Genomic DNA, 21114 nt, shown 5'->3' on the forward strand with positions numbered 1-21114 from the left:
CTGCAAGGCTGCCTTGTTCAAGCTGTTTTTAATGTTGGATAACCAGGAAGGCTGTTTCAGGGGGGTCTGGCTTGATCAAACCACATTAGTCTGGAAGGAATCCACAGCTTTTCATTTTCTGTGGAAACAAAAATAGAAATCCTTTTCCCCAGTAACCTGTCCTTAGACTTAAATTTTGGAGGCAAAACATTTTTAAAATATATAAATTAAATTAATCCAGCAGCATTTGTTTTATCAGTTGTTGTTATTTCCTCAGCAGTCAAACAATTTAAAGACAACAGAATAGCATTTTGCACCCATAATTTTTCTGTGCTTTCCATCTTTATGTGGCTTTTTTATTACTCTGTTTCTTTTACTTCTATTTTTCCATTTTTTGAGACAGGATTTCTCTGGGTAACTTTTATCAGTCCTGGAATTAATTCTGCATACCAGGTTTACTTTGAAATCACAAGAGAGCTGCTTGCCTCTGTCTCTGGAGTGCTGGGATTAAAGGCATGTGCCACCACACCCAGTTCCTCTTTGTCTTTTTAAAACCATTTTATTCTTTTTTTTTTTTATGTCTACGAATATTTTAAAACACACTGTAAACCTTTAGCAGTTTTTCTTAATGGGAATCTGTCTTTACTGTAAATCTTTATCTTTTTCTGCTGGTAAACAACAACATTGCTAAAATGAAAGTCATTGTTATTTCTGCTGCGGTTTAGCAAAGATGGCGGTGGCTATTTTACTGCCAGCACTGAGAACTGTGCTCACTGCCTTGGTCTGCATGCTGCCGGCTTGAAGATGTGGTCACTACCATTGCAAGATCTTGTACACACCAATAAATTGTTAGCAGTGCTTCTTAAAAGCCGTGCGGTTTTTTGCCGCTTATGCTGAGTCAGGAACCTTCCCTTAAAGGAGCCTCGTAAATATCTGCTTGTCTCATGTAAATCAGAGTCCAACCGAGAAAAATGCTGTTACCAAGAAACCTTGCTTGTCACTGTTGTTTTGTTTGTAAAACCCTTTTTTAAGTTTTTGTTAAATTTTAAGTGGAAGTTCTTATTAGCCACGTGGGCGGGCGTCATATGTAATGAGTAAGGTTTTTCCTCCCGCCTCCGGTCTTGTCCTGCTGCAGCGCCAGCCCCAATTAATACACTGAGACTCTGCATTTGATATTATGCTGTTGGCCAGCTACTTGTTTCTTATCGGCTAGCTCTGTCTTAAGTATTAACCCATTTCTATGTATTTCCACGTGGTCTTACCAGCGAGAGGCGCCTGGCGGTTCTACCTTCTCCAGACTCTCCATCTTGACTCCTCCTCACCACTTCCTCTTTCCTCCTTGTCCCCTAGTCCCTCCTATCTTGCTTTCCTATTGGCCAACCGTGCTTTATTCATTAACCAGTATGAGAAACATATATACATAATGGCATCTCCCATCATTCTGACATTTTCTCCCCACGGCTGATTGAATATATAAGATGGTGTGTAGTATTCACTTTGTCTGCACCTGTGGCACTGACCACGCCCATTGGGGGTGAGGACAGGGGCAGTAGTTACCTGGGGGTAACTAGGTCTGAGGAGGAGCCCCGAGAGCTCTCTTGCTTGCAGCACAGAGACAGGATAGCATCTGGAGGCATTCTTGGGACCAGGAAACTACTGGTGTTCATCTGTTTCTGTTGTAAATTATTTCTCCCTGAATAAATATCTATTTAGCCTATTTGTTTTTCCTGATCCTTATTAAACCACATTAACAGTGAAATAATAAACTAGGGGCATTCAGTATGGATTAGTTAGCTCTCCTGACCTGACCACTATCCTGTGTCTCTGGGTTCTTAATCCCTTTAGCTCATCCACACTCCCCTGTCATGCTGCTCAGCTGGCTCCGATTGCAGCTCAGAACTGCATTCAATCTCTCCAAGTCTGGAGAGTTGGTGCCCTACACTGTAGCAGGCATTTTTTAATTAGTTTTTGTTTCTACTTAGCATACTGGTTGTTTAAGTATTCTGCTATGTCACAGATCTTCTTAAAGGAGATGCATCTTTGTTTTAGTTTTCTCAGGCCATACGTGGAAATATGGGCCCCACATAGAACATCAAAATGTACCAGCTCCCAAATTGTGACACAGAGACTTATTATTAGTTTTAAATGCTCAACCTAGCTTAGACACGTTTCTGCCTAGCTCTTTTAACTTAAAATACCCTGTTTCTCTCTATCTACCTTTTGCCTTGGGCTTTTTTGCCTTTCTTACTTCTGTATGTCTTCCTTGCACTGCTTCTCTGGCTGGCTAGCAGCTCTGGACAACACCCTCATTTTCTCCCCCTCCTCTCATTCTTCTTCCCCAGAGCCTAGATTCCTCCTCCTACTTGTTTTCTCTCTGGTCAGCCTATCCTTTCTCTGCTTAGATATTGGCTGTTCAGCTCTTTATTAGAACAATCAGGTACCTTATGCAGGCAAGGTGAAGCAAAGGCAACACATCTTTACATAATTAAACGCACATTCTTACATCATTAAACTCAGGATTAACAACAAAGTAATATCCTGCATCATAAACAAATGTAACATATCTTTGTCTAGTTAAAATAATATTCCACAATCCTTGACAGGACAATTGGTCTTAGGCCCCTGAATGACTTGCAATATTGATATTGATACACTGAGTTTTCAGAAGTTCAGAGTTTTAACGTTAATAAATGAAATTTGGATAAACTGATAGAACACTGAGTACTCACTATTCAGTCATAAGCTCAAGATTTTTAGTTTCCTTTGGTTGTCTTCTAAGTGCAGACTTGAAGTGTTTTTTATCATGCTAACCCAAAGCCATAGCTTTTGCTGTGTCTCATAGGTGTAAATCTGTTCCAGCTGTTTTACAGACACCTGTTAACTACTTTTTCTACACTATGAATTCTAATACAATAGAAGTGCTAATATATTTAGAATTTTAACTCCTCCTGGTTATAACCCTGCCCCAAGTCTGATAGGCACCCTAACGGGCCTTATTGTACTGTTTGGCCTGTGTTATCAATGCTTTGTTCACGATAACATAGGTACCCTCAAGCTCAACATTCTAGGGCACAGTATAGTCCCGTATTCAAGTTCCTAGATGAAGATTGTCTCCTTAGTCATAAGCCAGGAGGAACGAAGGGAGCAGGCAAAGTATAGTGGGATAGACTTCAGGAACCCACGAGTCCCACCTCCAGCCCCTCACTAGGGGATGCTAGGCCTGGACTCTACCTCTAAGCAATGTTCCCAGCCCCATTTTTGGAAGATGTATTTTAAGAGACAAGGTTTCTCCGTGTAGCCCTTCTTATGAGCACTTTCCCAGAAATTGTTGTGTAGACCAAGCTGGCCTTGAATTTACAGAGATCTGCCCACTTCTGCCTCACAAGTGCTGGGATTAAAGGTGTGTGCCACCCTACCCAGCTCCATTTTTGGCAAATACAGTATTTATCCCTATCTCTATTTTTTGTTTTGTTTTGTTTTTCAAGACAGGGTTTCTTTGTATTGCTTTGGAGCCTGTCCTGGAACTAGCTTTGTACACCAGGCTGGATTTGAACTCACAGAGATCCACCTGCCTCTGCCTCTGCCTCCCAAGTGCTGGGATTAAAGGCATGTGCCAACAACACCTGGCTCCATCCCTATATTTTGTTTATTCCCTTTATGATAATAAATTCCTTGAAGACTTGTGTTCTGGGGTCTTCTTGGGCATCCTTATTCTACAACTTACCTTGTCAAGTGCTCTATGTGCTTATCTAGTGTCTAAACACTGAATTTTGTCAGGAGTCTGTGGGACTGTGGGGGTTGTGGCTGAGGGTGATTCAGCCAGGGCTCTGGGAAGAAAGTGTAAATTGAACCCCTATGGAGGAGGCCATGAGGGGGCTGATCACCTGACTCTCTGCGGACCACATGTACCTTCTGCTGGAACCCTCTGCAAAGCAGCTCTCAGCGACTGCTGGGGGCCCTGCTTCCCATGCTCACTCACCCTGTACTCTTGGGTCATGCCCTGTGCATTTATGAAGTGCCTGCTGGATGTTGGGCTCTGGCTGAACCCAGATATGTAACTCAACAGGCGGGTGTGTGTTCAGCCATTCCCTGGGAAAATTGGGGAGACTGAGGACTATAGCAGTACAGACCATTACCCAACTCCCACATTGTCATTGTGACTAGCTAAAACTCTCTCTGCCCCATGGTGCCCTCATGTTTAAACAATCAGGCAGGGAGTTGGTGTAGCTCACCTTTAATCCCAGCACTCGGGAGGCAGAGGCAGGCAGACCTATGTGAATTTGAGGCCAGCCTGGTCTACAAGAACTAGTTCCAAGACAGGCTCCTCAGAGAAACCCTGTCTCCAAAAAAAAAAAAAAAAAAGTAAGAAAGAAAAAGAAAAGGAAAAAAACTAACTAAAAATAAATAGACCAAGAGCCCGGAGAGATGGCCCAGTGACACTCCACTTTGGCCTCTAAGGTTACTTATGCACACAATGCACATACCCATGCAGGCAAAACACCCATACACATACAATAAAATAAAAGTCAATTTAAAAACAAAAGAATCATGAAACCCAGAAGATAAGAGTCTAGAACTTCCGTCTTCTTCCCTCCATGTCCCCACCTCTGGTGTCCCTACCTCTGGCTCTATCACCCTTCCCCTTTCCCTCATCAGTGCAGCACAAGAAGCCAAGGCTGTCTGCCCCCTTCCTGGTTCTGGGGACCTGGGACATGTCTGGGCAGGTCTGAGGCACTTGTAAAAGCTGCACCTTCCTGGGAAAGAAGTTGCCAGAGCCCAGGGAGACCCAAAAGTGGGCAGTACAGAGGAGGAAGGAACCTGTTCAAGCTGAGGGAGCAACATTTAGCCCCCTTACCCCTATTCAGGCCTGGCATACTAAGCAAGTTCCCAGTGGGACCCTTTCCCTCCTAAACTCGGGTTTTGAATGATATATAGAAGTTTACCAGGGGTGTGTGTCTGTGTTTTAAGACAGGGTCTTGAGCTGGTCATGGTAGCACACTCCTTTAGTCCCAGCACTTAGGAGGCAGAAGCAGGTGGATCTCTGAGTTTGAGGCCAGCCTGGTCTACAGAGTGAGTTCCAGGACAGCTGGAGTACACAGAGAAACCCTGTCTTGAAAAGCAAATAAACAAAAGTCAGAGTCTCCTGTTATAGGAATCACTTTTCTCCTTCTACCATGTGAGTCACCAGGGATTGAACTCAGAATCTCAAGTTTGGCAGCAAGCTCTCTCACCTGCTGAGCCATCTCACTGGCCCAAGATTTATTCCATATGGAAAACAAAACAAACAAACAAACAAAAAACCCAAAGAGGTTCAGAGCACCCCAAGTATCCCTCTGGGTCCTAAACAAGAGACTTAGGGTTCAACACAGATGGAGCATGCAGGACCACACAGAGCCACCACTCACCTATGTCTCAGCTCCATTGACTCCTGCAAGGTGGTCTAACAGGGATCTTTGCCAGAGGCAAGTTAACTTCCAGTTTGGCTGTGAAAGACCGGCAGAGCATGGAGTGTGACCCTCACGCCCTGACTCAGGAAAGGCACCCCCCCCCCCAAATCACTCACGAGAAGTGGTCTTGATGTAAAAGCATGAGGTCTTTTATATTCCAAGTGCACTGGGGTTCTCAGTCATGCGCTAGGCAGGGGCAGAGGACTGAGGACCACAGCTTTTATAGGGTTACAACAAAGCCGGCTCATGGTAAACCAATCATCTCATAGCATCCAGAGCCCACACGTGCAGACCAATCAATTCAAACCTTCCAAGCCTGCACTTTATAGACCAATCAGTTTCCTATAGCCCTGGAGGTTTGCAATTGCTTGGGTTCTGGGTAGGGTGACAAAGCTCACTTACTTACAGGTCCTGCTGTAAACCGCAAAGAATGTGACCTTTTGCCTATTTACTGGCTGAGGGCAGGATCTGGAATTTAAGGTTTAAACTTCTAGCTTTCTGTGGTCAGTGGAGAGTTAGGCTGTATTTTTCCATCCTTTCAGCTGCCTTCTTCTTGCAGAATGAGAGTCCTGGGGAAGTTCTAATGTCGTGGGGTCCCTTGTTTAAATATTCTGACAGATAAGGGAGGAGTAGGAATGTCCTTTAGAATTGCATTTCTGCCTAGGTTAACACTGTCCTGTTGGAGTTCTTGGCCTGTGCCTGCTGACCCTACATTGGGAGTGTCACAGGGCCCCTGTGAATCCATCACTGGAACCACATCCTATGTTCCCACCACTGTTAGTTTATGACTTTCTGTAACTATAAAAGTTTGTGGCATGTGACAGTCAGGGTGACAGGTGTTCCCAGGGCCAGAGTCACATGCCCTGGCTTGGCAGGAACCCTACCCCAATCTCTTCCTCCTTGTCAAGCTGGGTTCTATTTGACCAGAGAAACTGTTGAGCAAGCAACTGGCTGCAGAGCTGTGGGCAGTGAGTGGGGCCACAGGAGGCCCTGGGAGGCAGAGAAGCTGAAGCCTGAGTTCTACCTTAGGACTCTCCAGATCCTTAGAATGAGCATGGGCCCCTAGGTGAGGCTAGGGGTCCATCCCAGACTACTCATATGAGAAGTTACAAGTGTTGGTTCCAATCTTTGGCCCTAGACCCAGGAAGGCTGAGGCATGAGGTTGGCTTTAGCCCAGAATTGAAGGCCCAGCCCAAGTGGGCCATAGCAAGACCCCAGCTGTTTGAGCTTGGTGTGAGTCGGAGTAGGTGACATCAGACACACAATGACAGGTTTCAACAACTTTATTGGTTTCTGGGTAAAAAGTGTGAGGCCCTCCCAGAGCACAGCCTGGCAGACTGTTCTCTTCTGGAGTCCCAGGTACCGGGTTGAGGAACTCCAGGGTCAAAGAGAAGGCACACTGGGCCAGAAGCTAGGGAGGGCAGAATAGTCCCCTCCATGGGACAAGGAAACACATGAGATACCAATGAACAAGCCAGGGCCCTCAGGCAGGCCAAGGGGAACTCTGCACAAGCATAGCGGTGGCTTCCCTGGGCGAGGTGTGAACGGCCTCATGCCATCCAGCATTAGTTAAACTTCTTAAAAGAAAACAAAAAACCAAAAAACCAAAAAAACAAAAACAAAAACAGGACAGAGCTGCACCAGCTTTGCCCTCCCACCACCCCGAAGGCACAAGCAAGGAGGTCATAGAGGTGTCAAGGGTTACAGTGTTGACTGTGAAAACCCAGCTCTCTGTGAGTCCCCCAAAGAAGGTTAGGATGTAAAATCCTGAGCCCCAGTGTGAGCGAGTCAGGTCCCAGTGCCCGGCCATTACACACCCTATGTCCCCAAGTCCTGGGCAGAGCTGAGCACCTGTGCGTACCTCCCATAGCAGCTAACAAGTATTCTGGAAAACTGCAGAGCCTCCCCCTGGCTCTCAGTATTTTTCAAGGTTATTACTTTTAATTCTATGTCTGTGAGGGTTTGGTGTCTGGGTAGGCCAGGAGGAAGTGCTGGCCCCTGGAGGAGTCACCGCCACGTGGCTCCTGGGAACTGAACCCAGGTCCTCTGCAAGAGCAGCCAGTGCCTTCAATGTCAAGCCGTCCTTCCAGTCCCATGACCTCTTTTTTGCTTTTTGTTTTTCTGTATTTCAGCCTAGGCTTCTCCTCAGACTTGAGCATTGGAGTTATAATACAGAGGTACCAGGTTCCAGTTCTTACTCTTTAAAAGCAAACAAACCCCCACATTTTTATTTGGTGGGCCTGTGACTATTCACATGTACCACGGTACCTGTGGAGGGCAGAGACACCTTTGGGTGTCTCTCTTTCACTTGTGGTACTGTAAGGATGGAAAAATTTAGCCTAATTCTCCCTAGACTCTGCCCCCTAGCAGTGAGTAGGAAAAAGGTCATTCTTGACTGTTTAGGACAGGGTGGGTTTACCGACAGCACCTGTGAGTGAATGTGAACAGGAAATGAGCCATGCCACACTACCCAGAAGCCCTAGCGAAAGCAGACTTCCTGGGCTAAGCATGGGCTTGGATAGTTCAAATTGATTGGTCCGCACTGGATGCTATGAGATGATTGGTTTGTGATGTGCAGGATTTGTTGTAACCCTATAAAAGCTGTCTAAGTCCTGTACCCAGGGTTCCCAGTCCTCTGCCCCGCTTGGAGTATGGCTGTGGACCCCAGTGCACTGGAATATAAAAGACCTCATGCTTTTGCATCAAGACCGCTTCTCGTGAGTGATTGGGGGGCCGCCTTTCCTGAGTCGGGGTGTGAGGGTCCGCGCCCTGCACCCTTCGCGGGTCTTTCAGTACTTGAGGACCAAGTGGAAGCTTTTGAGTGTGGTGGTAACTGACTTTACCCACTGAGCCATCTTACCTGCCCCTCTTCTCTTCCTTACTCTCTACTTGTTTTGTTAAGACAAAGTCATGTAGCCCAGTCGGTCTCTGACTGACTATAGAGGAGGCTGGCCTTGAACTCCTGATTCTGCCTCCACCTCTACTGTCTTGATAACCAGACCCTTAGAGCCTGGAAATCTCAACACTGAGCTTGTGACCGACACCCCTGAAGCCAGGGACAGGCGCCACTGACAGGTGTGTCCAGTGGCCACTCAGGGAGGTTTTGGCTTTTCAAATCCAAACATTAAGTAGGGTTCATTCCCTACATAAACACATAAGAGACATGTGCCCTCCTCCAGCCAACACTGCTTTGGGAGGGGACATTTCACCTGACATAGAATAAAGCCCCCCCCCTTTCCTCTCCCCTCTCATCCTGTGGGCTGTGAGAGCTAACCTGAGTCTGTATTGGGGATGCCATCAGCACCCCAGGGGTCTGGGGTGCTCTCTCAGGTTGAGACTGGAGAAACCAGGCTTTGTCTTTTCATTCCTGGAAGAAACTTCTGAGCTCAGACTGTCCAAGGGGTAGGGAGGTCAAAGGTGCACTGTCTAGGCAGTGGGAGGGGGGCTCGCAGGGTGGAGGCTCTTTCCCTGCACACAGCAAGGTCAAACACAGGGCAAGGGCACAATCAGCCTGAGTACTAAGCAGCTGGCCTGGCTTGCAGCCCAGTCCACACAAAAGCACCTTCTCCTAGCCTCAGGAGTCCACCATTTTCTGGATGCTTATCATGCCAGCCATGAGCAGAGTAGAGCATTAGATTCCCCATTTTAGCTGACACTATCTGCTTCCAAGTCAGGTGTGCTGGCCCCTGGGAGTGGCAGAAAGGGATCTTCCTCAGTTACATAGTGAGTGTGAAGCCAACCTGGACTGCAGAACCAACACCAACAACAAAAACCCCAAAAGATCTAGGTCCCATTGCGGTGATCCAGGCTGACTTCCTGAAGCCTTTCTCTCCACATGGCCTTGGGGACATTGGAGTGGGCCCTGGGCACAGCAGGCTCGATCCACAAGCTACATTCCCCTGTCTAAGCTGACAGCGTAAATGAGACACTTTCTCAGCCTGGCTGCAATCCCAGATACCACCATCACTGTCCCTACTCATGTCCCGGGCTTCAAATCTATCCTAACAATTCTCTACCACTGTGCCCAGCCTGCCTTTCTACTTTGCCATGACCCCACCCACCCATCCTACCCTTTCTCTCCTAAGAATGGGGGAAGGAGCAGCAGCGGTGGGGGTGACCTGGTCCTTAAGTGTCAAATATGGCCAGGTTAGGCCTACACTTGGCAACTATAGACCTCCTGAGTCCCAGCTGCCAAGAAACAAGGAGAAAAAAAATCAAGTTTTTGGGCCAGGGCAAGGGAGTGATCAATGGATACCCAAATAAATATGAGCCCAGCCCTGTATCCTGAGATGCCCCTCAGCTCAACAGTGGGAACTGGCAAATGGAACAGAAGGCCTGTCTGAGAAGTATGTGGTGCTCCCACACAGGTGACAGGCACAGTGGAGACATGGGATTGGGATGCAGAGGCCACACCCTCCTCAGCCCTCCTGCCTCTACCTACACACATAGACACACGCACCCACACCCACGCACACCACCCCTACCCAGGGTCCTGCCTGAACCTTTGAGGAATTTGAGAGTGGAGGGCAGCCTGGAGCCCACCTGAAGACTTGACAGGAGTTGGGGACATCTGAGGCAGGAGGATCAGGAGTTCAAGGCAAGCCTGGTCTATACACAGTCCCAAAGTGTCCTGAGGGGGATCCCTTATGATTACCCCGGGAGAGCGTGCCAGCACAGGGCAGGCTGGAAGAGCCCTGATTATGTAAGTCTGCTAGCCCAGCCGCATCCACAGTTGTCTCCCCAGGGTGCCCTAACCTGAGACTTGAATGAGATATCTGGTGCCCAGATCTTTGTCTGGACACAAGGAAACTCCAGAGAGACAGGATGAGGAAGGAAGGTGGCCTGAGGAAATCACACCACAACAACATCTAAGCTGAACAGTAACTGGGCCAGGACAGGAGGGTCCAGAGTTCAAAGTCAGCCTCAGCTACGTATTTGAGTTGAAGGCCAGCTTCAGTGACCCTGTTTCAAACAATATGAAGGTATGGGGATGAGAAATTACCCTGGAGTCTAGATCCATCCAATCACACTTGGGGACAGTGAGTCCCCCACCCCATCCCTCCATAAAATAGAAGGTAGCAACCAAAATGCACATGGCTTCTGGTGGCAGGAGCTACACTTTGTCTTGGATGGAGTCTAGACCATTCGTCACATCCAGTCCCTCCTCCAGGCCTGGAAGTTCAAAGTCAGCAGGAAACAAAGACTGACTAGTTCCCAGGTACACTTCCAAACACAGCTCAACGATATCCCTGTGGCAGGGACATGCCTAGGTACCAAAGCCTCTGGTCCCAGGGGACACTAGAAGACATCTATCTCAAGATAGAGAAAATCTCCAGTTCAGTCACAGTGCAGTTCTGGTGCCAGGCAGGGCCAGTGTAGTGCCAAACATTTGTGCCCTGGCATTTAGGAAGTTGAGGCAGGAGAGTCAGGGGTTCAAATGGGTTATGTAGTAAGTTCAAATGGCCAGCCTGGGCTACCTGAGGCCCTGACTCAAAAAATAAATACATAAAACTAGAAAAGAAAGGTCAAGGTAGGGTCAGTGTGGCCCAGGGAAGGGTCAGGCCCTTGGTGGTGACAACAGCCTGCTCTTCCGAGCAAAGGGGACCACTATGGGAACCCAAATGATGATGGCATTTTCAGGGCATCATACCCCAGGAAAAAGAAAAGACACTTGTTGGTCTTTTTCTGAAGTTTTAACAATGGGAATTACTCTGTTCCCTAACCTAGTACTGGAGAAGGGAAAGGAGGGGAAGAGCAGGTGGGGTGTGGGGGTGAGGGACGACAGGACAGAAATGGCAGCCATGTTCCAGGTGGCTTTGGCAGGAACTGTCCAGAGTCTCACTACGGGCCAGCAGCTCTGACTCTGGTCCATAGACCTGGAAGAGCTGTGTTGGTGTCATGGTAGTGGCATGGCAGGTGTTCAAGCCACCAGCCTGTGGCCACCTCACCCTGGCCTTGGCCTCTGAGCACAATAGCTGTGTCCCCAGACACAGGACAATATCCAGAAAGAGGTCCCTCCATCCACCTGCCGAGTGGCCCACCAGGGGAGGAGCAAACGTGAGCCAGGGCTTTCCGTGGGCCCAGCTGTGTCTCCTCTCACAGCACTTGGGTGTGCGTGGCTGTCAGTGCTGGTGGCAACAGCTGATGTCCTCTTCCACCTGCTCCAGGACACCTAGCATCTCCTCGATGATGGCCCGTAGTGCCCGGCCTAGCTGGTCGGCATTGTAGGGCTTGCCCAGTGGGGGCACATGAACAAAAGCTGACCGGCCTCGGCCCTGGTAGAGTGAAGTGTAATAGGCGAAGTCACACAGGTACCTGAGTCAGGGGACAAAGGAAACACCAGGGACAGTGTCAGTTCCAGGCCAAGGCCACACCCACCCTCTGGAAAGTCCCCCAATGAGTCGGGAGGGCTTACAAGAATTTGGGGGACTCTGGCAGTCTTCTCTCCATTTTCTAAAACTTTTATTTTGCTGGGCATGATGGCACATGCCTTTAATCCCAGCACTCAGGAGGAAGAGGCAGGTGGATCTCTGAGTTTAGGCCAGCCTGGTCTACAGAGTGAGTTTCAGGACAGCCTGGGCTACCTAATGAGTTCCATCCAGGACAGCTTGGGCTACAGAGTGAGACCCTGTCTCAGAAACTAAGGCGGAGATGACAGGAAGACATTTGCTGTTCAGCCCCCAGACTTACTGCTGGAGGAGAAACCCAGCTACCACCCACCCCTTTAGGTGCCCAGAGCCCCACCTGCCAGCATCCTGGGAAATGGTGACAGACACGTCAAGCCCCAGTGTGGTAACCCTTTTGCACACAGCATCCATGTCAATGATGGAGTCGATGCTCTCGGGGCCATCCTCCACACAGCACTGTGAGCCAGGGCAGAATCGGCAATTATCCAGTCCCTTGTAGCCCTTGTTGTGTCCACATTTCTCCAGTGTCACTGTGGTGGCCATGCCTGACACCCCAACATGCACCACAAGCTGGGGACAGAAGGGAGGAGCTTAACAGGAGCAGACACTCACCCACACAGAGGGAATAGCAGCATGTGAGTCTTCCTGTTGTTGCTATAAAATTACTTATTTTTTTTAATGTTTTGGGTTTTTGTTTTGTTTTGTGCCCCCCCTCCACCCTGTCAGGGTTTCTTTGTATAGCTCTGGCTATCCTGGAACTATGTAGACCAGGTTAGCCTTGAACTCAGAGATCCACCTGCTTCTGCCTCCTGAGTGCTGGGATTAAAGGCGTTAGCCAGCACTGTCTGGCATATTATGTCACTGTTTAAAAAGCCCAGGGCAGCAGGGCATGGTGGCACACTGGAGGCACAGGCAGGCAGACCTCTGAGTTTGAGGCCAGCCTGGTCTACAGAGGGAATTCCAGGACAGCCTGGACTACACCGAGAAGCGAAGCCCTGTGGGGTAGTAAGAAGGAAGCCAAGACAGGTTTTTGTTTTGCTTTTGAGACAGGGTCTGATACAGCCCAGGCTGGTCTCAGTCTCTGTTGTCATCAGACCAGGTTCTCCCTGAATCCCTGACTGTAACACAAGTTCTAATACATCTTAATAATAACAACCCAGAGTCAGATATAGGGGAAACACAGAGATCAGAGAGAAGGAGCAAGCCACAGCCACCTTTACCTCACTAGCATCCCAGTTGAAAAGAGATGGGATTCCTGTCTCCTCTCTGCCCTGCCATCTTACTTCCTGTCTGTACGGATCTCCAGACATCTATGGTTAGCTAGTGGTTAATTCCACCCTCTATCTTCAGACATGCTTTATTTGTACAAATAGGATATCACCACATCTGACTGCTGAGGTGACTTTATTAATGTCATTACTTTATTAATACTTTCTTTGGTGGTGCTGGGTGGATGCCAGGGCCTCACACACTCGGATTTAACTGTAACTTACTTAAACCATTCCTGGCTGGCACACAGAGGGCAGCAATAGTGGCTGGCCTCCTCCTCTCTCCCATGGAGCTCAAGGTGGAGCTGGGGCACTGGGTTTGTGCTGGAGGTGGTGTGGCTTGAATAAGAATGGCCCCACAGGTTCATATATTTGAGTGCTTAGTCACCAGGATAAGGAACTGTTTGAGAAGGATTAGGAGGCATGGCCTTGATGAAGGAGGTGTCATTGGGCATGGGTGCTGCCCTCACAGGACAGAACAGTGACTGGGATGGGGGATCTTCAGGGGTGCCCCCGTGCACCACTCACCTGGGGACTGTGTTTCTCCCACAGTGCAGGGATGAGCCTTTGTACAGTCTGGTACTCCACAGGGATCTCATACACATGCAGGTCCACACTGTCCCCAAGTCCCAGCTTCTCCAGTTCCTGGGAGAAAAGACACCTGTGAGGTGGGGGAGGCTGCAAGAACACTTCTTGTCTTCAGACACAGGCAGCTCAGCTGGGTGTGATGCAAGCCTGCTACTCCAATATAGAGGCAGGATCAGGAGTTCAAGGTCATCCCTCCTATACCCAGAAAACCTGAAGATAGCCTGGTCTGCATGAGACCTTGCTCCCCCTCAAAAAAAAAAAAAAAAAAAAAAAAAAAAAAAAAAGGTATTGACTACACACACTCAACCCACTGAGCACCCCAGTTGGCAGTGGTGGGAGCAGCAGCAGCTTCTGCTTGTGCCCATGACCACCTCAGAGCTGCCTGGGAAATGCCTGGCTGCTTGGAGCCCAGAAAATGTCAGGCCTGGGGACAGACCCAGATCACTCTATTTCTACAGCTGAAACAAAATACCTGGGCCAGGTATCACTGTCATATCGCTTAGGATTGTCTCAACACTTAAGAGGCTGAGGCAGGAGGCTAGATTAAGTTCAGCCTCCTCCTCTAATAATGAATTCCAGGCCAGCCAGGGCTACATAGTGAGACTGTCTCACACAACAACAAACCAAAGAACATGGGTTTGGGGCTGGAGCTCGGCTGCTACAGTACTTGTAGTTCAGTTAGTAGAATGCTCGGTTAGCATGCAGGGAAGGCTCACAGGTGCAGCACCAGGTATGGTACTGCACCTGTGAGCCCAAACACTTGGAGGGTGGAGGTAGGGAGACCAAGAGCTCAAGGAGATCTGTCTCAACAAACACCCTAAACTCAAACAAAAAGCCTGAAAGAATAAAACCCAACAGAAGGAACAGTTTCTTCCTGGTTATGCTGGAGCAGGGGGTGTGCGCCACCTGCTGGGTGAACTGCAGAGGAGAGGCAAAGGGCAAGCCATCACCATGGCAACTGTATTTGATGGACTTTCTGAACTTTACTGGTTAACAAAATAGAAAAGCAAAACAAACCACCCCTAGTTAGCAGAGCAAGACATGTGCCTGTCACTCACAGGCTAGGGCAAGAGAAAAACCTAGGCTACACTGAGACCCTGTGTTGAAAATTGAAAACAGGGCTGGAGAGGCTCAGAAGGTAAGAGCCCTTGCTTGCTGCTCTTCCAGGGGACCTGTACCCACATCAGGTGGCTCACATCAGCAAGGGATCCCAGGCCTCGGGCATCTGGAGGCACTTACACTCATGTACATGTGCTGCCTCCTAACAGGTGTGAACACACACACATAATTAAAATAAATCTAATTTTTAAAAAGTCAAAACAAAAGGACAGGCTTGGTCCTACCCTGCTCCCCCCACTAAGGAGGTAGAGGCAGGAGGATCAGGACTTCAGGATCAGCCTGGTTTACAAATAGTGAATTGAAAGCCATCCTGAGCTACATGAGAAAAAAAAGAAAAAAAAAAAAAAAAAAAAAAAAAGCCAGATTTGGTGGCACAGGCCTTTGATATTAGGACTAGGGAGGCAGAAGCAGGAGGAATCTGAGTTCAAGGCCAGCCTGGTCTACAGAGTGAAAAAACAGACTAAAGAAACCCCCCACACATACACACACACAAAACAATAGCTGGTGTTTGTGACCTCAGTTCCTTCCCAACCTCTCATATGACCAGGATAAGCAATCTGCAGCAGAGAGCTTCACCTAGAAAATTTGTGGGTATAAGAGGGGGTTTAATGTCCCTAAGAGGCCTCCATCTGGAGACTCAGGTCCTTCAGCACTGACATGCTTTCTGTGAGGACTCTGGCTTGACAAAGGAGAGTGTATTGGGGACTAGTCACAGATATGGGGTATCACCCTTCATCCAACTCTGCCATTTGCCCTGACCCCTGGCTCCCACCCCCTGCATCCTGGCTAAGTGCTCAGCACCCTGGAAAGCACCAGACTGGAGGGTGCAGCTGTGGCATTGTTCCTGATCATCTACCTGAAAAGACCCTGTCACAAAATCAGGCAAGGCTGCAGGGTACATCTGACCGAGGCCTTTGACCTTGTCACAAAGCCCTTCTTTGTTTATTGGTACTATTCCTCAGAGGGTCTGTCTAGACTTGTGGTGGCAGTAATTATCCCAGGATGTCACCACTCAGGAACAGACTTCAAAATAACAAGTCCGAGGTTTCCTGGCCCTTTACACTCACCTGAGTCTCCAGGAAAAGATGTGCAGTCTACCACCCCCAACCTGGGGGAAGGAAGACAAAGCTGGGAGTGAAAGTGCCCTCTGGGAAACTGAGGCAGGAGAATTACCTTGAGTTTGAGGCTAGCCAAGACTGCAGAATGAGGTCCTGCCTGAAAATTGATTGATTAATCAATCAGACAAAAGTGCTAAGCATGACGGTACACACATGCCATCCCAGCACTGGGGAGGCTGAGGCAGGAGGGTCAGGAGTTTGAGGTTAGCCAGGATGACAGTCTGTCTCAAAACTTAAAAAAAGAAAGCACAGTGCATCTGGGAAGATGGTCCAACTGGTAACAGAGCTTGTGGCCAAGCCTAGTAACCCAGGTTTGGTCCTGAGGACCTACAGAGTGCTCTGACCACCTGTGTGTACCTTTCCATGCACACAATAGACAAATGTATAAACAAATGAAAATTTTTAAGGAATAAGATGAGAAAAGTCTGGGTTTCTGTGCAAAATGGAGGTTTCCCCTCGGAGCCCCAAAGCTGGTTTGGGAATTCTGAAAGATGGTTTAATTGATTTTGCTTCCTATTTACATGCAGATAGTGGCGTCTGGGGCCCAGGAATCCAGACACTGGCTTTGTGTCCACTCAGCCCGTGAAGCCTCCTGTCTGCAATTCACACAAAGCCAGACACACAAGTCTTCAGAGACACACAGGTTCTTTTGTCTGGGGCTCTGGGGAGTGGGTGTTCAAGCAGGGGCCCGGCCACACTCCCATCTACAAGGTCCTGGGGATCCTGGGGTCCTTCATCCTGCTTGCAGAGTGCAGATGGGAAAGAAAATGGGGTGGTGGCAAAGCAGCCTGACTTTTGAGGTGGGGATGATGACAAGCTGGTGGCAGGGGATGTGGGAGTCTTGAGTGGGAAGATGGAACCCTTAAATCACACAGCTAATGGGCTAAAATTAATCCGAGCCGGGCTGCTGTCTCTGCCAGTTGATTTATCTAAGAATCAAATGTCTGTCTCTTTCTCCACTCAATTGTCCCCTAGCCTGTCTGTCTGAATGTCCCATCTGGCAAGGAAACACAAGTGAGTGAAATTGCTCCTTGGATGGGACTCTGGGAAGAGACCCCCTCCAGAGGCTCCCAGTGCAGAGGCTGAGGGTCAATGCCCTCCTTCCCAAGGGGTTAAGCTATTGCCCATAATGCCTGTCTGCTCTCAAGCAGCACAGACCAGGGCAGACCCAGCCTTCTCAAGTTAGTTTTGTTTTTTAGCAAGGTTCTCACTGTGCAGCCCTGGCGGTTCTAGAACTCACGCTGGTGTCCAGGCTGGCCTCCAACTCAGAGATCCAACTGCCTCTGCCTCCTGAGTGCTGGGATTAAGGGTGTGCACCACAGCACCAGGCCAAGGGAAAAGGTTTTCAACCAGGTCTGATTCTAGTACTCAGGAAGCTGAGGCAGGAAGATCATGAGTTAGCCTAAGTTATACAATTACTAAAAGAAAAAAAAACAGGTGAAAAAAAAGCACTCAACACATGAGCTGGATTGAGTCTCATCTGGGATGTTTACATTGTGTTTAAAGGCACACAAAGACACTCAGCTCTAGAGTGGGCTCCCCTCCCAGTCCAGAGTTACCTGGACAGCAATCCAGCTGGCGTTCACAGTGTGCTCCCCAAAAGGGCCAAACCCTGAAAACAGAAAAAGCAATGTTACTCTCTCTTCCCACCCAGAGTTCTGAAATCTCATTCCCCATCCCCTGACACACCTCCATACTACTTTATCACCTAGCCAGTCCTTCCCAGTAAGGCAGTGGTGGGCAGTGACCACCTATGGATTCCAGGCTGCCTGGGACTAAAGGAAATTCTTTTGTCTCCACCTGCTGAGTGCTGGGATGATAGACACAGGCTGCCATGCCTGGCTTCCTTATCTGTTAGGGCTTCACAGGAAGAGGGCCTTTCCCTTTGCTGCTTCATTCTCCAGCCAGGATGTGAACTATGGCTATTTTCTGATTGTCTGTGCCAGGCTGTTGTCCGAATCCAGGAACCCAGTATTGTGGGTTCCCACTACTCAAGTCGTCATCTACTTGGGGATTTTCTCAGAGGCTGTGGGGGAGTCTCTCCAGGCCAGGTTACCTGAACAGCTGCAGGCTCCTGGTCACTTACCCTCCAAGCCCCATCTCTGAGTAAGATAGACTAAAGCATTGTGGCATTAGGTTTGAAGCAGAGAGGCACTAACTCACTGAAGTCTCACTGATAGAGAGTGAAATGCGGGATTCAGATCCATACTGAGTAAGCTGGCCTACCTCTTCTAGCCACTGAGTTGCCAAAAACCTTATATATTGAGAAAACAAAAAAGGAAAATAAAAAACATCCCACCCAGCTCCTGGCTCTGGGTGCTATGGCACACACCTCAGATGTAGTGTCTTAGAGGCCAAGGAGAGAGAATTGTGAGTTTCAAGCTAATCCAGGCTACACGAGATGCTGTTCTAAAATAAATATCTCATTGTGTAAAATGTTTGTCACAAAAGAACCTGAGTTCAGACCTACATCAAGATATGCAAGCACAGTGTGGTGACACACACTTGTACTCCCAGAGCTGGGACAGTAGAGCCAGATAGATCCCCAGGGCTGTGGCCAGTCAATCTAGCATAATAGGCAAGTCTTAGTATAGCGGTCTTCATCCTTCCTAATGCTGGGAACTTTAATACAGTTCCTCATGCTGTGGTGACCCCCAACCATACAATTATTTTGTTGCAACCTCATAACTGTAATTTTGCTACTGTTTTGAATAATAATATAAATATTTGTGTTTTCCAATGGTCTTATAAGACCCTGTGAAATGATCATAACCCACAGGTTAGGAAACATCACCTGACTGGCTCCCAAATAAGAGACACTTTCTCAAAAACTCAACTGGATGGACTCTGAGGAGTCACACCCAAGTCTGACCTCTGGCCATGACATGATCATGCAATCACACCTCAGGTGGTAAGCTGCCCACCTGCAGCCAGTGTTAGAGATGGCCACCATACCTCAGGACAGCAGGTAGGGACTACATTCTGGGGTCACCTCGAAATGGTGGCACATACTGCTCATCTTGGCATTTGTGAGACTAAACAATCACCCAGAGTTTGTAGCCAGCCTGGGTCACAGAGTAAGTTCCAGGTTGGTGGGCCAGAGCAATAGAATCTCTCAACAAACCAACCAGCCAAATAAACCACACACACACACACACACACACACACACACACACACACACACACCGCCCACCAGAATGCTCCAACGGATCTGGACACAGCCACTGACACCTGTCCAGCAGGGAAGCAGCTTCCTCCAGTTACGAGGAATTACAGCCATAACCTTCCTCAGTAACAAAACACCTGTAGGAGTGCCCTTATCCAAGGCCTGGCAGAGTTACTCTACCAAGTGGCCCCAGGCTGCATTTCAGGAAATAAGTACAGTTAGCTTCCGGGGGTGTTGGTTACAGTAGGAACTGTGCTCAAGAGTCCCTGGGTCATTCTGGGGTCAGGTTGATGCAGGCCCTCAACCTGCTCTAATCCGTGTTGCAGGTTCCCCAACAATGCAGGCTGTTAAGAGGACTGTGTGTCACCTGGACTTTTCCTGGCCATAAATTAGTCTTTGTCCCCGAGGTCAGGGAGCTCTGGAGGGGCGGGGAGGGGCTGCAGCGCAGGAGAGGTTCTACCTGCATCCCATCTCCTTGCACCCCGAACTCCCGGCCGCGGGACCTCGGACTTTTCAGGTCACCAGGACCGAACGGTGCTGTCGCGGGCGGCGACAGACTGCAAAGCTGTGGCAACCGCAAGCACCTACCCCGCCGCCCACGGCCCGGCCTCACCTACCGGTCACCACCACCGCCTTCCGCGGATGCTCCATGGCGGGACACTCTCACTAGAACCGCGGATGCGGAGACTGGAGCGGACGCCGACCCGCGAGCCCCGCCCGGCCGCCCGGCCCCGCCCCCTAACGCTGGGCTTGCGCGGCCACGCCCAGGTCACACCCCCGAGCAGCTGTGCGCAACCCTGCGCGTCCCCGCGGGTTCCGCCGAGCCCCAAGCGCTTCGCTACTCCTTCGACCCAGAGCCCTGGACCAGCCATTTCCCTGAGCACACCCCCTAGAAACCACACCCCCTACCCAACCCCGCCCCCGAGCCTTCCAAAGCCCCACCTCCAAGTCCTGCATGGGACCCGGCACGCCCCCAGCCGCGCCCCCGATCACCACCACGCCCTGAGCCGTGCAAAGCTTCTCTCAGGCCTGGTCAGGCTCCCACTGCCCCAGACTCCCAAGCCATGCCTCTACCCATCGTTGAGTTCTTCAGGCTCAGGTCACGTACCCTCGCTTGTCCATCCCAGTGCAGCTCCGCCTTGAGCCTTCCAAAGTCCCTTGGTCCCCACCCTGGCTGTCCCGGGCTCAGGTCACGCCCTCCAGCATTTCTCACTTCTGAATTCTAGACTCCGCCCCGGGCCCCGCCCTAAGACCGCCCAAGCCCAGGCAAACCCGCCCTCGCTCTATCAGCCACTGAGATGCAGGCGGGGCTACCTGGTCCCCATCTAGGACCCGCTCCAAGCATAGCCCGGCCCTGCCCAGACTAACGCTTCCCGGTGCCTGGCCACACCCATTTTCTTCCAGGACCTCCCCCTACTTGTTCTTGAGCCAGCTCCGCCCCAAGCCCCGCCTCCAACGCTCTAGGGGGCAATAGGAAACTACCCCTCTCCACCCTTCCCAGCCTCACTAAGTCCTGTAAGAAGGGGACGTTGACTTTATAGGATGTAGCCCCTTAAAGCTCTCACACAGGGCCAACTAGATGAGGACGGGTTGATCATTTATTTTGTCATCGTCCGTTAAACGCAGACTGTATGCCTACTTCTCATAACAGTTTGGACGTGGGAAGCCGGGAACCCTTTGATTACAAACAAAGACACTGGAGCGTGGATCAGAGCTGATGGGAGACAGAGGGGTCACTCTAGCATGAGGCTGAGGGAGAGGCTCAGGAGGAAGCATAAACCCACCCAGTGCTTTTGCTCAAGGAAGCTAATTGGCCCCAGGTCCGCTACTTCTCCTAGGTGGCTTTTGGTCACACGCCACCCCAGGGCCTTTGCTCAGCCGTACACGTGGCTGTTCGCAGGCTAGCCTTCCTCCTAACGGGCCTTCTCCAACTGTCATCTCCATTAAAGGAAGCTTCCTTCCCACCCTCAACCCCCACCCGAACCTCCCCTGGCTGTCACCTCTATTGTCTGCCCACCCATT

The 21114-nt window shown here is 49.6% G+C and overlaps 1 protein-coding gene across 2 annotated transcripts; it reads right to left on the bottom strand.

Moving 5' to 3' along the window:
- Positions 1-11104: 11104 nt before the first annotated feature.
- Pgpep1 (pyroglutamyl-peptidase I) lies at positions 11105-20264 on the bottom strand. Of its 2 annotated transcripts, none has more exons than XM_051178116.1 (5): positions 20201-20264; positions 17486-17538; positions 13630-13746; positions 12171-12403; positions 11105-11741 (listed from the first exon to the last, which is right to left on the bottom strand). In XM_051178116.1, the coding sequence occupies exons 4-5, from the start codon at positions 12374-12376 to the stop codon at positions 11549-11551; spliced, it is 399 nt and encodes a 132-aa protein (XP_051034073.1). In that variant the 5' UTR covers positions 12377-12403; positions 13630-13746; positions 17486-17538; positions 20201-20264; the 3' UTR covers positions 11105-11548. The 2 variants fall into 2 exon arrangements, with proteins under 2 accessions (XP_051034073.1, XP_051034072.1); XM_051178115.1 differs by lacking the exon at positions 20201-20264 and adding an exon at positions 19710-19831.
- Between the last annotated feature and the right edge of the window lie 850 nt (positions 20265-21114).

This window comes from Phodopus roborovskii, unplaced genomic scaffold (assembly GCF_943737965.1).
Source record: "Phodopus roborovskii unplaced genomic scaffold, PHOROB, whole genome shotgun sequence".
Classification (NCBI taxonomy): Eukaryota; Metazoa; Chordata; class Mammalia; order Rodentia; family Cricetidae; genus Phodopus; species Phodopus roborovskii.

What these genes read in the sequence shown, in the direction of transcription:
- Pgpep1 (XM_051178115.1), bottom strand. Translation starts at nt 19,743, where the DNA reads ATGGAGCATCCGCGGAAGGCGGTGGTGGTGACCG. An exon ending in CCAGCTGGATTGCTGTCCAG is followed by an intron (nt 13,747 to 17,485) that starts GTAACTCTGGAC and finishes CTTTTCTCCCAG; the next exon opens with GAACTGGAGAAGCTGGGACT. An exon ending in GGGAGAAACACAGTCCCCAG is followed by an intron (nt 12,404 to 13,629) that starts GTGAGTGGTGCA and finishes TTCTGTCCCCAG; the next exon opens with CTTGTGGTGCATGTTGGGGT.